The sequence below is a fragment of the Mytilus californianus genome, unplaced genomic scaffold (assembly GCF_021869535.1).
Source record: "Mytilus californianus isolate M0D057914Y unplaced genomic scaffold, xbMytCali1.0.p SCAF_1, whole genome shotgun sequence".
Taxonomy (NCBI): Eukaryota; Metazoa; Mollusca; class Bivalvia; order Mytilida; family Mytilidae; genus Mytilus; species Mytilus californianus.
The window spans coordinates 138,921,603-138,938,392 of NW_026262581.1; the positions used below are offsets into that span (position 1 = coordinate 138,921,603).

Here is a 16,790-nt window from a genome sequence, read left to right on the forward strand (position 1 = left end):
TTGTTTTATAAAACGATCGAAAAAGTGTCACTTGACAGGGTCAAAAACCATAAAAACTATTATAACACTTTTACTAGAAAACTAAACTTTATCACATTTTTCGATCAAACCTCAGGCCGACAATAAACATCTTCATGTACAAAAAATCCTTGTGCAATGAGGATAGTTTCAAATATTCGTACGATCGAAGTGCACAAAATATATTTACTTCCAGCTATTTTGTTGAATTTCCAAATTTGAAACGCCTGATCATCACATTATTCTTTTTGGACAGGAAATAGTTATATTACTGTAAATCTGTCAGTGAAGTATGATGTAATCTATCGTCGATGCCAAACCAAGCGATATGGCAACTGTGTATACTAACATGAAACGATGAGTTGATATGTGTATGAAAAACGGCCGGCAGTATTCGTCAGTTCAGACTTTTGACCAACTGCTGTATACCATTGCACTGTAGGTAAAATGGTCCAGGCTTCTAATATTCTAGAATCATACCTTTAGTTTTGGAGTGTTCCACATAATATCATGCTTTAGTGCTTCTATCAGAAAACAATGCGGGATGGGGCTCGAGCAGATCTACTCGTTAAATCAGGAGTATACGCATCATGTACCTTTTCTTGAAAAGAAATCAATAGACTAGTTCGAGCTTTTTTTCTTATCTTTGAGGTAATGATGTAGTAGGACATTTTAGTGCAGGAAAGAAAATGAGATAAGATTTAGTAACTTCTGATGATAACACACAGGATGAAAGTTTACCTCCATCTATGAAACGGGATGAACAGCAAGTCATAGACTTAATCAGTCATTAGTAGGAGACAATGGCTAACCTATTTGATATTCGACAGCATCCTTCTGAGTTGCGTCAGAAGAGAAAGTTCAAGCAAACATCCACCCAGAGCTCATACTTCGTCGTGCACCAGCATAGATGAAATGCAGAGACGATGTTTAAATTGAAAAAAAAGGCTTTTGTCCCAATTGGATACACATCATCACCTTTTCGCTATGATAGAAAAAAGTATCAAATCTGATCTTGGGTATGAACTTGAACGTAAGGTATGTACATTTTTTATCCTCCATTATTTCACCAATGACCAACGGTTGTTATCAGACATAATATGGCTCTTATTCACTTGTTGAATGTACCAGATCGATAGATTTTTTATTTCCAATAGAGGACTTAAAAACGTTTTCCTGTTGTGTCGTGTCTGATAGAAATGATATCATATACTCTATTTTACAGCCGAAACGGAACGTCGTTCTTAAACACTGGTGGACACAAGATCAACCAGGTAAATAAAGGAAGCAGTATTCCCAACTGTACAAAACAAAATAGAATAAGCACGATTTGGTCTACATTATGGGAGAATTTAATTAGACATTTTATCGTGCCAAGTTATCCCATGCATGCCTGTTGTACCAACATTATATCTAACAGGGACTTTTCCAAAATTCGTGAAAATAATTACTTTCGATCAAACAACTGAGCTTGTTCAACACCCCCAGCCGAGGAAGCAGACACACGACTCGTTCCATATGCTCTTCATGAAAACGACAATTGAAGGAATGTAATGTCAGAAGGAGAACGACAATCAAATATTCAGAGACTGATGGTTTAGTTCTCTATGTTCATTGCATTCCTCGGATGTTGAACACAGGTCACTAATAACACTTGATGGATTCTGTCAGTAGTGGTTAGGATGGCAGGAGATACAACCAAGTTTATAAACTGAGTGCATGTAGTTCTTTAAATACATTACACGTAAACCTCTACCGGCAGATCATGTTCTGACAGCACATCAGCTCTTTTTATCATTGGGAAAAATCTGTCGTTAAGCTTTTGAAGTCGTCATATGACGGGCCTATCACAATTTCGCAATGCAGATATTGACACCTTCATTTTGGTTGCAAGAAAACTTGTATCAATGTTGTACGACACAACAGACAAATATATGTCCAGACACCACTATTTAAAAAAGCTACGTTTTAGACTTACAATCAGCAAAGACTGTTCTTTTGTTCGCCGTTAACCGAACAAATCATAATTGTAATAACACGTTCTAAGAATCCGCATACAAATAATCATATGGCTGACATGAAATCTGATAAAGCCACCAATACGGTGACCCTATGATCACGGTTGGCAAAAAGGTTGTAATGGTCCAAACACAGTTATGTTTGCTGGTCTTATGTAAAAAGACTTTCCTCAGGATTGGATTTGTACTTGTTGTAGAGAATAGTGTTTGTGTTGAACAAAAATCTTCGTTCCACAGAATTATGTCCTTGTCAGAAAAGTTATATCTCTTCTATTTTATTGACAAGTAAACATAGTCCTGACAATGACGATAAAGAAGTAGCTTTTCATGCTTGATTCTTAATTTTGAAATTTAAATTTAAATTGTATTAAGGTTAATAAATCACAAAATAAATATAGCTTTGTGTGATTATTTTTTAACATTGCGTTCCACTAGATGAAAAATAACGTAGAATCTCCGAATTCAAATTATGAAAAACCCTTTGCTGTTCCCTATAGATTATCTTACAAAATAGGGAAAACCACTACAAGACGATCCGCGACCTTGATGCGGTCGATAGGCTTTACAAAAACTGGAGATCCTCATCACTGTGGATGTGACAAAAATGTCTACTTTTGATCCTGTTTTGTTTTATGTTTTTCGCACTTCTATCATTAAAAACAAAATTTATTTCCTTTATAGATGCATACTAGAACAATGATAATAATACAAAATAGTATACTAAAGGTCAAAATAATTCGAATTGTATTGTAATTTGCCAATAGTACTGTTTTACTCATTTCTGAGTAAAAATGTCAAAATGATGTCAATTATTGCCATACCATGTAGCATATGCAATTGTCAATCAAATACACAATATTACAGTATTATAAGGTGAAGAAAAAAAAAACAATTCTAAAACCCCAGCTTTAAATTAGTTCATAACACTTAATAAGTGTTAATTTTCATGTTTTACAGTAACCCGGATTTAAACAAACTTATATCATATTTCACTTTTACGACCGGACAAACTGAAATCTGCACATTTATTCATTTCCAATGATATATTCAATAGCCAAGTGTTATTAAGGTGTATTAGAAATATATTTAGTTCTGAATGTCATAGGCTAAATAGTCCTGCAAGCAATTTAACTGAATGGTCACTTTCTAAAACTATTATGTTGAATTTATTTTTACTTACTGCCAGTAACAGCCAGTACAACATGTGTACTCTGTCCTGTTCCTACATTGTTGGTAGCATAGCAAACATATGTTCCCCGATCTGATAACTGTGCATTTGATATTGTTAGAGATGGTGAGCTGACTGTTGAGCCACTGAACCTTCCTCCAATGTCCACATTGGTTAATGAACCACTTGATGTAAACTGCCAGTAAACGCTAGTGTGCTGTGGGTTAGCTGTCACGGTACATGTTATGGTAACAGAACCACCAATAATTACTGTATATGCTGATGTAGGCGTTGTAATAACAGGTATGTCTGATAAAAATATAAAATAATTCAAATTTTAGTATGCTTGATTCTGATAATCAACTTGATTTATAATCTATGACGCTTTCTCTGTCCACACAGCCAGGTCCTGCCTTTTATTATTCCAGTGATTCCCTCAATGATACGTAATGATACCCACATCCAGGTTAAATTGTGTTTTTGGTTAAGTGTTGTAATACTTATTGTAAACCCACAACTTATTGTACGACGTCACAAGTAAACCGCTTGTTACGGGGTTACGTTTTATTTTGTATTTTCATGTTTTACGGAAAATGCTGTTGAGTGACTGTCGCAATGAATCAACCCACATTTTCATTTATTCAAATATGGTAACTTATTTCAATGTTGAAAAAGAAACGATGCTGAATCAGATAAATGATTGCAGTAGGGTTGGTACTAAGTCACATAAATATTTGATGATGTTTTTCTTGTCTTATTTCGTAGATGTTTCTAGTAATTGGCGTTCCAAGCATGTAATCAGCATAGAAACGTATAAAGTGCGCAGTGAAATTGTGGTTTAACATGTTTGTAGTTCTAAATAGAACTTTTAAAATGTGACAATATGTGTGTCTCTCTTTCTCTATGTAAATACATGTATGTGATTTGGATGTTATTTCATATTGAATATACACTTACTGCCCAAAACGTCAAGAATTGTAGGAGAGCTGATTCCAGTTCCTATACTGTTGATTACTTTACAAACATAATTGGCCTGGTCAGACTCGTCAGCGTTATTTAATATCAAAGATGGTGACTGTGTGGTAGAACCATCATATTTATTGCTGGCTGTGGATATTACTGTGACCTGATTGGCTATAGTTCTTTCCCACATAACACTGGTAGCTGCTGGGTTGGCAGTATAGATACATTGTAGTGTAACTGATGATCCACTGTTTACTGTGTAGCTAGATTGTGGAACAGTAACAGTGGGAATACCTAAAAAAAAACAATGCATGAATTAATTACTTGCAAATCTAAACTTTTTACTTTTGCCTATTTAAGATCTGATAAACTTACAATCATAACCCGTCATACAAGAAATAAAAAGTTTATAATATGCTTTCACTTACTTCCAATAACATCCAAGAATATTTGTGGACTTTGCCCAGATCCAACACTGTTAGTAGCTGTACAGATATAGAACCCCTCGTCTGAGATAGCCGTATTACTTATGACGAGAGACGGTGAACTCACTGAACTTCCGCCGTAACGTCCGCTAGACATGCTAATATCCGTTGCTACATTATTGATGTAACGCTGCCAGGTGACACTTGTTGCTGTTGGATTGGCAATTACAATACATTGTAATGTAATGAAGTTTCCGACATTGACAGAGTAACTGGTTGATAGTATGGTTACTACAGGAACGCCTAAAGCAAAGAGATAGACACACATATATCAGGATCGAAAGGACAAACATAATTATGTTCTAACGTATCGAATGGACACACGTAATTCATATCAGAATCGAATCACTTCATTTGCATGTAGTGTTTCATCTAGTCGTTCCTAAAATAACCTCTTTGCAGGATGATATTCAGTTAACGTTAAGGCCAAGTTAAAATAAATAGGCTAATGTCACAGATTTTGGTAAAATCATGCATACAACTCTTGCTCGTTAAACTATAGCTGAAAATCGAAAACAAAATACCTTCTTAAATTTGTCTTAAAATCACCAAATCTCAACGATCTGATATATAGATTTTTCTTTATAAAAACTATAAGTTGTTGATACATAAATTACAGTTGTAATGATGTTAAATAATGATAGGGTCACCGACTTCGTTTTTATGGTATACACCATTGAAAGTAGTGTTCTATGTAACAAAATACCACAAAACGTCAAAATAATCGTAACTTCACCGCGTTGCAGGCCGTAAAACGTAAATTTGATGACGATTTTCACTACCAACTAAATAACAGATTGAATATTAGACAAAAAACAAAGTCGGTGACCCTATAAAATCTATACTATTAAATTTGTAGACCGAAATTTTTTAGCCGGTTTGTATCCTAGCCGACCATCATCTGAAGTATAATATATTAATAAATAGTTAGTATATGTTATGTACTTTATAACTTCATAAAGTATCTGCTTTAATAAGCGTAGCTTAATTAAATAATCCCCAAATAAAGTACCGTAGCTAGTTTTACCGTCTATGTTTTCTAATATAAGCTGGCGGAAATGGAATTAATGACAAAACGGCCCACAGCCAACTCGCACCAGTCACTCTCGCACCAATTATTACAACTGTCGTCACTTTATCATCTCGCACCATTAAAAAAAAAAGAAACATTAAAAACTCAAAGAAATGTGTTTAATCATTACAAAATTCTAGATTGTTTTCTTCTTCTCTTAGTTATTTCCTCATTTATCGGAGCACCTGTATCACACATAGACAGATCGTTCACCACTAGAAAAAAAAAGAAATACTACAAACACGCACAACTGAATAAATGTTTTTGATCATCAGACAGTTCTAGATTATTTTCTCTTAGTTATTTCCTCCGTTCTTGGAACACCCGTGTCACACAGAGACAGAACTTGGTTCGCACCACTCGAAACAAAACAAAAATACAATAAGTTGGCACCACTGAAGAAATGTTTTAATCATTAGTTTTCTAGGTTGTCTTCTTCTTCTCAAAGTTATGTCCACCTACCTCGGAGCACCTGTTTAACACAGAGACAGATGCTACCAATTGGACATTCAAACTCCTTATTGAAGAGGAACTGACAAACTAATAAACACGATCAACACCATGCATCAGTGCACAAAAAAGTTTGAGAAACACTAATCAAACTGCACGATGTAGTGCTGTGCAGTGTCTCACCATTAACATTTCAACTAGTCGTCAAGTCGTGCTCGCACGGGTTTCTTCTAGTTATTTTATATCATTAAAACGGAAATTTGTGTATAAACAACATACAGTTTTTTTAAAGAAAAATCTATGCATTAGAAATTAGTGATTTGATGGTTTTAAGACAAATTTAAAAAGGTTTATCGACGATTGTATGTGTTTTCTATACAAATGTTCACCTATTTTGAAGGAATTTGATCAGCAATATTTCAGATAATAAAAAAGATAAATGCATTTTTCGATTTTCAGTTATACTTCAACGAGCCACGGTTGTATGCAAAATGTTTTGCAAATTATGTGACATAACCCATTTACTGTTCCTTGGCCTTAAATAAAAGAAATGGACGCTTTATTAGTGAAGGTACAAATGGCCAAGTTGGTATATTTTGATTATTTATATCTGTTTCTAAGGGCTTTAAAAGTTTAATTTAGATGTATAATTTAGGATTTTTTGCATCTTATACACGTGTTCGTATATTTAGATTATAGTATGGAGCTTCGAGATATTTGAAACATTTAAAATTAAAGACAAATTTACACAACAATCGATGATGGAAGGTGTAAATACATGTGGATCTTTTTTGTGCATAAGCATAAATTAGGTAGAAAAAAAAATCCACAGATAGATAAAAGATTCTTGTTTAAAGCATTAATTTGCATCTCTGCCACAGGCAAAAGATATTGTGAGAAAAAATCGTAGAAATGGGCAATAATCTTATCGAACACGAAAAGACGGTACACCTTTTTTTATGTTCAGGCGTGAAAACGTATACAAAATATTGGCTAAATTATTCCTCTTCAAATTCCATTATTTGAATGTATGTTGACTGCATGTTGATTTAAATAAAACTTCACATTACAAGAGAAATAAGGTATATATTTGTAGCATGAGAGACTGCGATTTTGAAAATTTATATGAATTGAAGTTTATAAATTTTTAATGTGAAATTTTTATAATAGAAGAAAAGTTTGTGATACAGAATACAATTGTGATAATGTATATATATGGAGGATTTGTCCATTATACACTATGATGACTTACACATCTTATTTTATAACGCCTGTGCCGTTGCATGGGTTAAGTGAAACACATTTCGTATTTGTGTTATATTTTATTTTCGTTTAAATTAAAGTTTAGGCATATGAATTATTTTGTTATTAAATGTACTGAAAAAAGAAAAGTCTGACACACCGTTCACTAAAACCTCCCTTACGTCATTCCTACAATGGCGTCCATTTTCACGATTGAATAAGATAAGTGGCCTAATGGGAAGATAAGCTTCACGAGGGAGAATCCTGATTGTTTGTTTAAAATGTAAGGATATCATGAAGGTATGGTAATAGATGTTAGGTGTTTATAAATCACAAAACAGCCTAGTTTAGTATTAATGTCTAATGGATATAAAATTGTTAAGATGTGTTAAACCAATCTTCGTAATATATTTTTCTACTATTGACATTATATTTCCCTCCCCATTACGGATAACCTTTACTTACTCCCCAATACACCCAGAAATGTCTGTGAGCTGCTACCAGTACCGACACTATTGTGTGCATTACAGGTGTAATATCCTTGATCAGCAATTACAGCATTCAGAACAGTCAAAGATGGTGATGTGGTAGTAGATCCTGAGTATTTACTCGTCTGAGAGAGATTGATATTTGTTGCTACTCCATTTACATCTTTTTGCCAATAAACTGATGTATGAACAGGATTTGCTGATACGGAACAAACCATGGTAACGGATGAACCAACATTTACATTATACTGTGATTGGACAATGGTAACCACAGGTATTGCTTTAATGATAACCAGATAAATAAATGAATTATTAGTCAAACAATAAGAAATGATAGATGTTATAAATTTCAAAGTTTATTCTACAAACCTTATTGTCCATGTATACTAACTATATTCAAAAACAAAAATCAATAGACATATAGGTTGGACTCAGGCCTCCGTCCTGTTTCAAATTGACGTTCTGTTCTCAACATCAAAATCAGCGCACTTCATAATATTGTTATTTGCTTAGGATTACAAAAGGGATATTCAACTCTCTTGAATCAACAGCAAATTTTTGGCTCCTCTTATTTAGGTCCCCATTTAATTTGAGTAAGATTTTATATAAATTGCACAATATTCCATCAAATGGTCAAAACGCAGGTAAAGATACATAAGAAGGACAATAAAACGAACAGATAGTCGAACGGATAGTCCAACGTACTCCCATATCACTTTATACCGCCCACTTTAAAAATATAAAAGTAGGCATCGCTGGTACACACATGATTCGAACAATAAAATCAAACTGAACTAAGCGTTTTAAAGTCCCCGAAATATTCAATCGAATAACTATGTGACTATGTATCAAAAGAAGCTGAAGCTGGAGCGAGAGTGGATATAGCGGTCTTCTATCTCTGCTATGGTCAAAATGTTTAAGGAAATTGATGCCAACATGTCTTCCTTAAAGAACTATTGTAATGCATGAAAAAAATTGAAAACAACACGTTTAATAACTTCATGCGTCCGAAGCGCCTCTCTGGACCTACCTTGATCAGGAACGCTCAAAGCCAAACATTTGAAATCCGAGGGATGTATAAGTACCGAAACAGTTGAAGAGCTATATAACAAAAAAACCTAAAATAAATAACCAAATCCATCTGAGGTCAACTTTGCCTGAGGGAGTTGAAACCTTAGTTTCTTTATAATTTCAAAATTTATAAACGGGCAATTTTAGAAAAGTTTGTTATTAATCATGTCAGTACCGAAGTACTGACTACTGAGCTGATGATACCCTCGGGGACTGATAGTCCACCAGCAAAGGTATCGACCCAGTGATGTAAAACATTGAAAACAACACGTTTAATAACTTCATGCGTCCGAAGCGCCTCTCTGGACCTACCTTCATCAGGAACGCTCAAAGCCAAACATTTGAAATCCGAGGGATGTATAAGTACCGAAACAGTTGAAGAGCTATATAACAAAAATACCTAAAACAAATAACCAAATCCATATAAGGTCAAATCAATGAACGGATCTGAATAATTGATTTAAAACATCTTTTTTTAAGCATCATCATCATCATCATCATCATCATCATCATCTGCAGTATGAGTTTTGATTATTGTTCAATGCTGCAGAGTCACATATTGATGATGATGATAATGATCATCATCATCATCATCATCATCATCATCAATATGAGTTTTGATTATTGTTCAATGCTGCGGAGTCACATATTGATGATGATGATGATGATGATGATGATGATGATGATGATGATGTCGATGATGATGATGATGATCATCATCATCATCATCATCATCATCATCATCATCATCATCATCATCATCTTCAATATGTGACTCCGCAGCATTGAACAATAATCAAAACTCATACTGCAGAGCAATCTATTACAGCCCCCGAAATCAGAAATGTTAAATAATGCAAACAAGAAAACTAAAAGCCTGATTTATGTACAAATCAATAGATGAAAAACACATATAATAATAGCAAAAAACGACAACAACTAAATAACAGGCACATACAAAACGTTGCGATGTTCCATATATAAGCGGACGCCAAAACCGCACACTTACCTCTGGTAGTGGCGCAATGAAACAAAACATGAGCAAAATGTACATCACAATTACGTCACGTCAAAAAAATGTTAAACAGCAACAAACGACAATATCCGAATAACAGTCCTTCGACTTGGGACATGCACATATAGAATGTAGTAGGGTTAAACAAACTGTCGGCATTCCTATGGGAACGAGCTGTGCGTCTCTCCTTGTCGAACTCTTCTTATTTTCATATGAGTCGGAGTTCCTTCAGACACATGTCAAAAACAAACAGATCAAAGAAGCCATATCATTTAATTTCACATTCAGATATATTAATGATGTTCTTTCCATCAGGGCTATAAATTAAATAAACAACAGACACGGGTTCTTCCGTCTCATGTTTTACTTATACCTCGAATTTGACATAAGCGGTCATCTCAGTACCAGAATCTATGACAAACGAGAAGATTTTAATTTTGAAATTATAAATTTCTCCCATCTTAGCAGCAAAATATACAAACCTCACCTACATATGGGATTTACATTTCTCAACTCATTCAGTATTCAAGAGCTTGCAGCTGCTACTCAGACTTTGTAAATTCACAAGTGTTTGAGCAGAAAGCTGATGAAACAGGATTATGTCAAAGAACGTCTCGTCCTTTTTCTGAGAAATATACCAACCTTGTTGATAAATATTCCGTATCAACTTCACAAAAAATACATGATGGTCTCTTAGTATAGATCCTAGGTACTGACGTTGTTTATCATCTTTGTTACGTGTTATAGTGTTCTTTTTATTTGTCTTTGTATATTTTAACTTTTCCTGTATAGTCCATTGTTAGTAATATCATTTTGTCGTTTCTCGGTATTTATAAATTCCGCCATTGTGTCATTGTGCTATTGTTATTTTTTAGTTTTTTTGGCTTTAAATTTTGCTCATATGCTTTGTCTCTAGAAAGTCTATATGCCATTTTCTTTTTCTTTGTTGACATAGTTGTTTGTTTTATAGTGATTAAGATTATAACACAATGTTGACTGCTGTACCCACATTTTTGACATTTTTACCTATTATGTCTGTTTGGTTTGCTCACACATTGTTGTCAATATAATGGAAATTTATGCGATTGTCATAGAAGTGAGACGTTTATCTAGCTATAAAACACGGTTTAGGTTTTAGTCTCTGATACATGATTTTTTATTACTGATTGTTTTTGGCTTTTAACTAGCTTTCACTAACTGCGAGTACTCTCAAATCGTACTTTCGTGTTAATTTGACCTGTTGACACGATTTGTAATACGTTTCTGTTATTCAATGTTTACCTATTTTGGGTTATATCTCGTCCCACTATTTTTAATATGTACCCCATTTGATCAGTATTTAGTATGACGATAAATTTTCACTTCTGTACTTGTACTGTGAACAATAAATTTATTTATTTTGTAAAAAATGTTTCCGTACTCATAACAAAAAAAATATTGAATTTGAATTTACCTGTTGTGTACGTTATTTTATTTAACGCCATTTTGTCCCAGGTTAGAGTTGTCTTTTTTGACATTAATCCTATATCTTTTTTTATTATTATTGTATTTATATTGTGTCATAGATCAAACTTATTCGTTCAGTGTTTGTTTAGTTTACCTGTATATGTCTTTTTGATCGAGTTAAGCCATTTCAATTGACATTCTATAGTGTGTTTTTTTAATTTGTAATGTTACACTACTGTTTCAGGTTAGGGTGAAGATTGGCGTTTTTTATATAGATTAGACCGTTGGTTTCCCTGTTTGAATTGTTTTACACAAGTCATTTCGGGGCTCTTTATAGCTTGTTGTTCGGTGAGAGCCGAGGTTCCGTGTTGAAGGCCGTACTTTGACTTATAATTGTTCACTTTTTATACATTGTGACTTGGATGGAGATTGTCTCATTGGCACTCATACTACATCTTCTTATTTACAATAAATTCACCATTTTCCAATTAAGAAAATGCCTGTACCAAGGCAAGGATATGCTAGTTGTTTTTTTTTTTTCGTTTGATGTGTTTGAGCTTTAGATTTGGTATTTGTTCAGGAACTTTTCCGTTTTAAATTTTCTTGTAGTTCGGTAATTTTGTTATTTGACTTTTTTAACATGTTTTCGAGCCCAAACCCTTCCCCTAACATGGGACATTGGTGTAACAGAACACTAAAAAACGCATATAAAAAGTCTATTGAAAAGAGCTTACTCGTTAGTTGTCAGATCGATTCAAAGCGCAAAAACAACTAACAAACCTACTCTAGACACAAAGTACAGATATTAGAGTACCTGAATTACTAAAAGCTTGTTCAACGCCAATAACTAAAAAATTATGTATCTAAGAAAAGTATATCAATCAGAACACATCTAACGTGCAATGCATTTAGTGCAAAATATGTTTAGGGAGCTACCATTTGATTTTTATGGGGGGAGGGGGCTTGGATGATTAATTTTTTCCTGCATTTTTTTAGTTGTAGTCTGTCCTGCATTTTTATTTCTATTATAGGTCCTGCATTTTTATTTCTATTATAGGTCCTGCCTTTTTTTTTTATTAGTTTATCCTGACTTATTTTACATAAATTTTCATCCTGTCTTTTTTGTTTTGCCGAGTTGCTCATCCTGCCTTTTTTCAAATTTCATTCTACCATGTAAGTAATGTTAGTAATCAAAAAATGAAAATATTCCCAAATTAGTGTTGTTGTACCATTACTTTCAAAATAGCGATTAAAACATCATCATTTGTACAGTAATAAAGAAGGGGGAATATTCATTTACTTACTGCCTTGAACGTTTAAGAAGGTCTGGGTACTAATTCCTGTTCCGACGGAGTTTGTTGCTTGACAAGTATAGTACCCTTCATCACCCTCAACACAGTTAGAAATTGTCAAAGATGGTGTAATGACAGTAGCACCTGAATATTTGGTTGGATTGCTGGTAACGTTTATTGCAACAGGTACATTATTTGTTATTCTATTCCATTGAACGTTGGTGGCTGATGGGGTGGCAAATATAGTACAAGTCAAAGTAATCGAGTTTCCAATAGCAATGGTATATCCTTGTCCAACAGTCACTGAGGGTTCATCTACAAAAGATTAAACATACACACAACATACAATATGCATATTAATAAAAGCGTTGTTCCTTTGCTTTTTGTGTTTTTTGCTCTGCTTACCGTGATTTTGTGTCATCGATGGATACGCCATTTTTTTTTCTATTGTCAAACATTTAGTAAAGTAAGAAACATGAGTTTTTGATTTCTGATGAGACGTATTACGAAAGGAGAAGGTATGACAAGGCCACTTTTTGGCCAGGTTGAATTCGAAAATGAAAATATTTAAATTATCTACTGAATAGCATCTTTCAGATTGAATTCATTACTTTGTCGTACCTCAGTCTGTATATTTTATGGTTGTGATGTTTTTTTTTGTGTTTTTTTTTGTTGATCAGTCAAAGTTGCTGATGTAGTATTTTGTAAACTGTTTTTCTTTTCGTTTTTTTGCAATTTGTGTCAATTATATGAAATCGATATCATCAGAATTAAAGTCGTTAATTGACAAAACATATGTAAAGTAAGACAGATTATACGCATCAATGCAAGTTTAAGACATACTTACTGCCAACTACAGAAAGTTGAGTTTGTTGACTCTGTCCAGTTCCAACAGAGTTTGTAGCGTAACATGTGTAGGATCCTACGTCATCACTGTCAGCATTCAGGATGGACAGAGACGAGGTTCCTATTGTAGATCCAGAATATTTGTTCGCGTTAGTGGTAGAATTGATATTTGTCTGAACGCTATTTGTGATCTTTTGCCAGTACACATTTTGTACTGCAGGAGTTCCGGATACAGTACATACCAACTGTACTGATTGACCATAATTCACACTATATGATGATTGTGGTACTGTGACTGTCAATATACCTGAAAAGCGATAAAGCACAATTTAGATAAATATAGATTCTACCACTGCATCGAGATTTGGTATGGAATCTATTTCTCTAATGATCCGTCTAAACGATATGTAGACGTTAATCCCCCCTGTTTCAATGATCTGCAAAATTATGTGTTCTTGCTATCTTGCTACGTGACGTCATCAGATATGATCTGTAATTCTTATCCGACTGTCCTTTTCTTAACCTGTTGATTATATCATTTTAATCAATGATCACAGTCCTTCATTTTCCGAAATTCAATTATTGCATCAAATTTTCTTACGTCTTCAGTGGGTAAAGTGTCTGTAAGGGTTATGTTTTTGGGCCCTACCTTTATATAATATATGTAGAAATAATACTATCTGTAGATTGATACCTTCCCCGTATATTCTAGTAAAAATACAGTCTTAATACAAGAACACAGCCCTTATGCATGTTATGATTTAACTCAACTTAATAACTAGTCGAAATATGGTTAATGTCTTTTGATGCAAAAACGACATAAGTCATATATTTTACAATCATACAACGTCCAAAAGACACTTCATTTCCACTAAAGAATCAAGAATTCCTATAGTACCTAATCACAATCAATTGAGACTAAATTTGAGTGACGATTGTTAATTGAACGATTATGCTTTAATTATTTTTTTTAAATATATCAAAACATCTAGGCGTACAACGAAAGTGAAAATATAAGCCCACATGTTCAATTTAAAACAAAATGTACTTATCTTCAAATTGAGAAAAGAAAACGGTACATAAACTTATATAAGACCATAACCAGTCTTGCATCTAAGCTTCAGAGTGAAAATTTCATATCTTCTCTCAATTATAAAATGGTTAATTAAAGCTGTAAATCTGTCGTCTCATGATTATAAAGTGACAGATACTATTACTTAACAAACAGACGTTTAAAACAAAAAGCTGAGTTTCTTTTCAGTAGAGATAATAATACACAATGTGTCCAGTTTCTGATATTACCACTCTAGGACAGAAACAATGAAATTAATTAAAATTTTGTTTTATTTTAACATTTTTATAACAAATCATGGAAATTAAATATTATAAAAGATGAAGGAAAGTTTATGAAGCAATATTTCCCTACACATTAAAAAAAATTGAATTTTTTTAATTTGACTTCCTATAATTTTCAATTTATATTATATGTTTATATTTGTAATTAACTAAATTTTAATATTCACATTTATAAATATTGATAAGTGTTGCGTATTAACTATGAATTCCTTAAGGAAACAATTACCACCTATTACCAAGAAAACCAAAGATGTGGTATTCATCAACATACAAACTTATAATTGAAGTGACAAATTTATTTGAAAATATTGTGTTTTCTAAATGATGTATCTGATAAGCAAACGATAACCACTGAACATCAGGTTCCTGCCTAGGACAGGTGCAAACACATGCAGCGGGTTTGAACGTTTAAATAGGCGCCAACTTCCACTCTACCTGAAACAATAGTGTAACATCACAACATAGAAGGACACCCTATAAAATATCAATTGAAATGGCTTAACTCAATCAAAAGACATATAAGAAAAAACAAGTGAACATACACTGAACGAATAAATTTGACCTATGACACACTGTAAATACAAAATCAATAAAACAAGGGGATAAGATGTAAAACAATATTAGAAAGACAACCATAACCTTGGACAAAATGCCGCCAAAAAAATTAACGTACACAGGTAAATAAAAATAATTTTGTTGTAAGGTATGCATGGAGTACCGAAAAAGTTTTACAAAATAAATAATTTTGTTGTTCCTAGTACTAGAACAAAATTGAAAATTAACCGTCATACTAAACACGTATCAAAGGTGGTATATATTAAAAATAGTGAGACTAAATAGAACATTAAATAGTAAACATTAAAAAACAAAAATACATTATAAATTGTATCAACAGGTCAAATTAACACGAAAGTACGATTTGAGAATACTTGCAGTTAGTGAAAGCTAGTTAAAATCCATAAACAATTAATATTAAAAAAATAATGCATCAGAGACTAAAATCAACTAAAACACCCCAGGGATTTAGTGTTTTTACGTCATGGACAGTCAAAGAAGACATGGAACCTGATGTTCAGTAGTTGTCATTTGTTGATGTGGTTCATAATTGGTTCTCGTTTCTCGTTTTTTATATAGATTAGACCGTTGGTTTTCCCGTTTGAATGGTTTTACACTAGTAATTTTTGGGGCCCTTTATAGCTTGCTGTTCGGTGTGAGCCAAGGCTCCGTGTTGAAGACCGTACTTTGACCTATAATGGTTTACTTTTATAAATTTTGACTTGGATGGAGAGTTGTCTCATTGGCACTCATACCACATCTTCTTATATCTATGACTAGTGCAATGTCAAAACAAAAGTATCGACAGGCAGTAAGTTTAGTAGTAAATTAGACATGGGCATAATAAATTAAGTTCATCAATTGGTGCATCCAATGTTGCAGGTTTCTGTCATACCAAGTAGAAAAAAGTATATTTGCCATGTTCAGTTTTAAATCCAGTCTAAACAAATATATCCTTCTGTAGAGAGATACTGCTATCCCTCTATAGAAGGGTAATCACTCTATACAGGTATTATCATCATATGAGGTTTGTTCCCAACCTGTGAAATCTAGTGAACGAAGACAAAAGAAAATCCACTCTTCTTATGATAGATTCGAGAAAGTCAATAATAAAACATTGCCGGTGACGATACTGATCAAAAGTTATCTCTTAATAATAATTGTACATTTTAAAGAAATTATTTGTTAAACTGTGTTATTAGAAATATATATGAAAGTACACGATGTTTTATGTTCCGTATTTATCGAGATAATTGCATAAGAAGCTTGTAAAACTGAAATCTAAAAACTTTGCTGCATATTGAT

At 33.3% G+C, this 16,790-nt stretch overlaps 1 protein-coding gene across 1 annotated transcript in view; it reads right to left on the reverse strand.

The window, feature by feature from the left end:
- Positions 1 to 16,790, reverse strand: part of LOC127739143 (hemicentin-1-like) — a 56,176-nt gene that overhangs the window by 37,581 nt on the left and 1,805 nt on the right. Inside the window, exons 2-7 of the mRNA XM_052250739.1 lie at positions 13,576 to 13,881; positions 12,741 to 13,043; positions 7,882 to 8,184; positions 4,596 to 4,895; positions 4,162 to 4,461; positions 3,217 to 3,513 (exon numbers count right to left, since the gene is read on the reverse strand). Coding sequence (XP_052106699.1) covers positions 3,217 to 3,513; positions 4,162 to 4,461; positions 4,596 to 4,895; positions 7,882 to 8,122 — 1,138 coding nt within the window. The 5' untranslated portion in view covers positions 8,123 to 8,184; positions 12,741 to 13,043; positions 13,576 to 13,881. The remainder of the gene's footprint in view (positions 1 to 3,216; positions 3,514 to 4,161; positions 4,462 to 4,595; positions 4,896 to 7,881; positions 8,185 to 12,740; positions 13,044 to 13,575; positions 13,882 to 16,790) is intronic.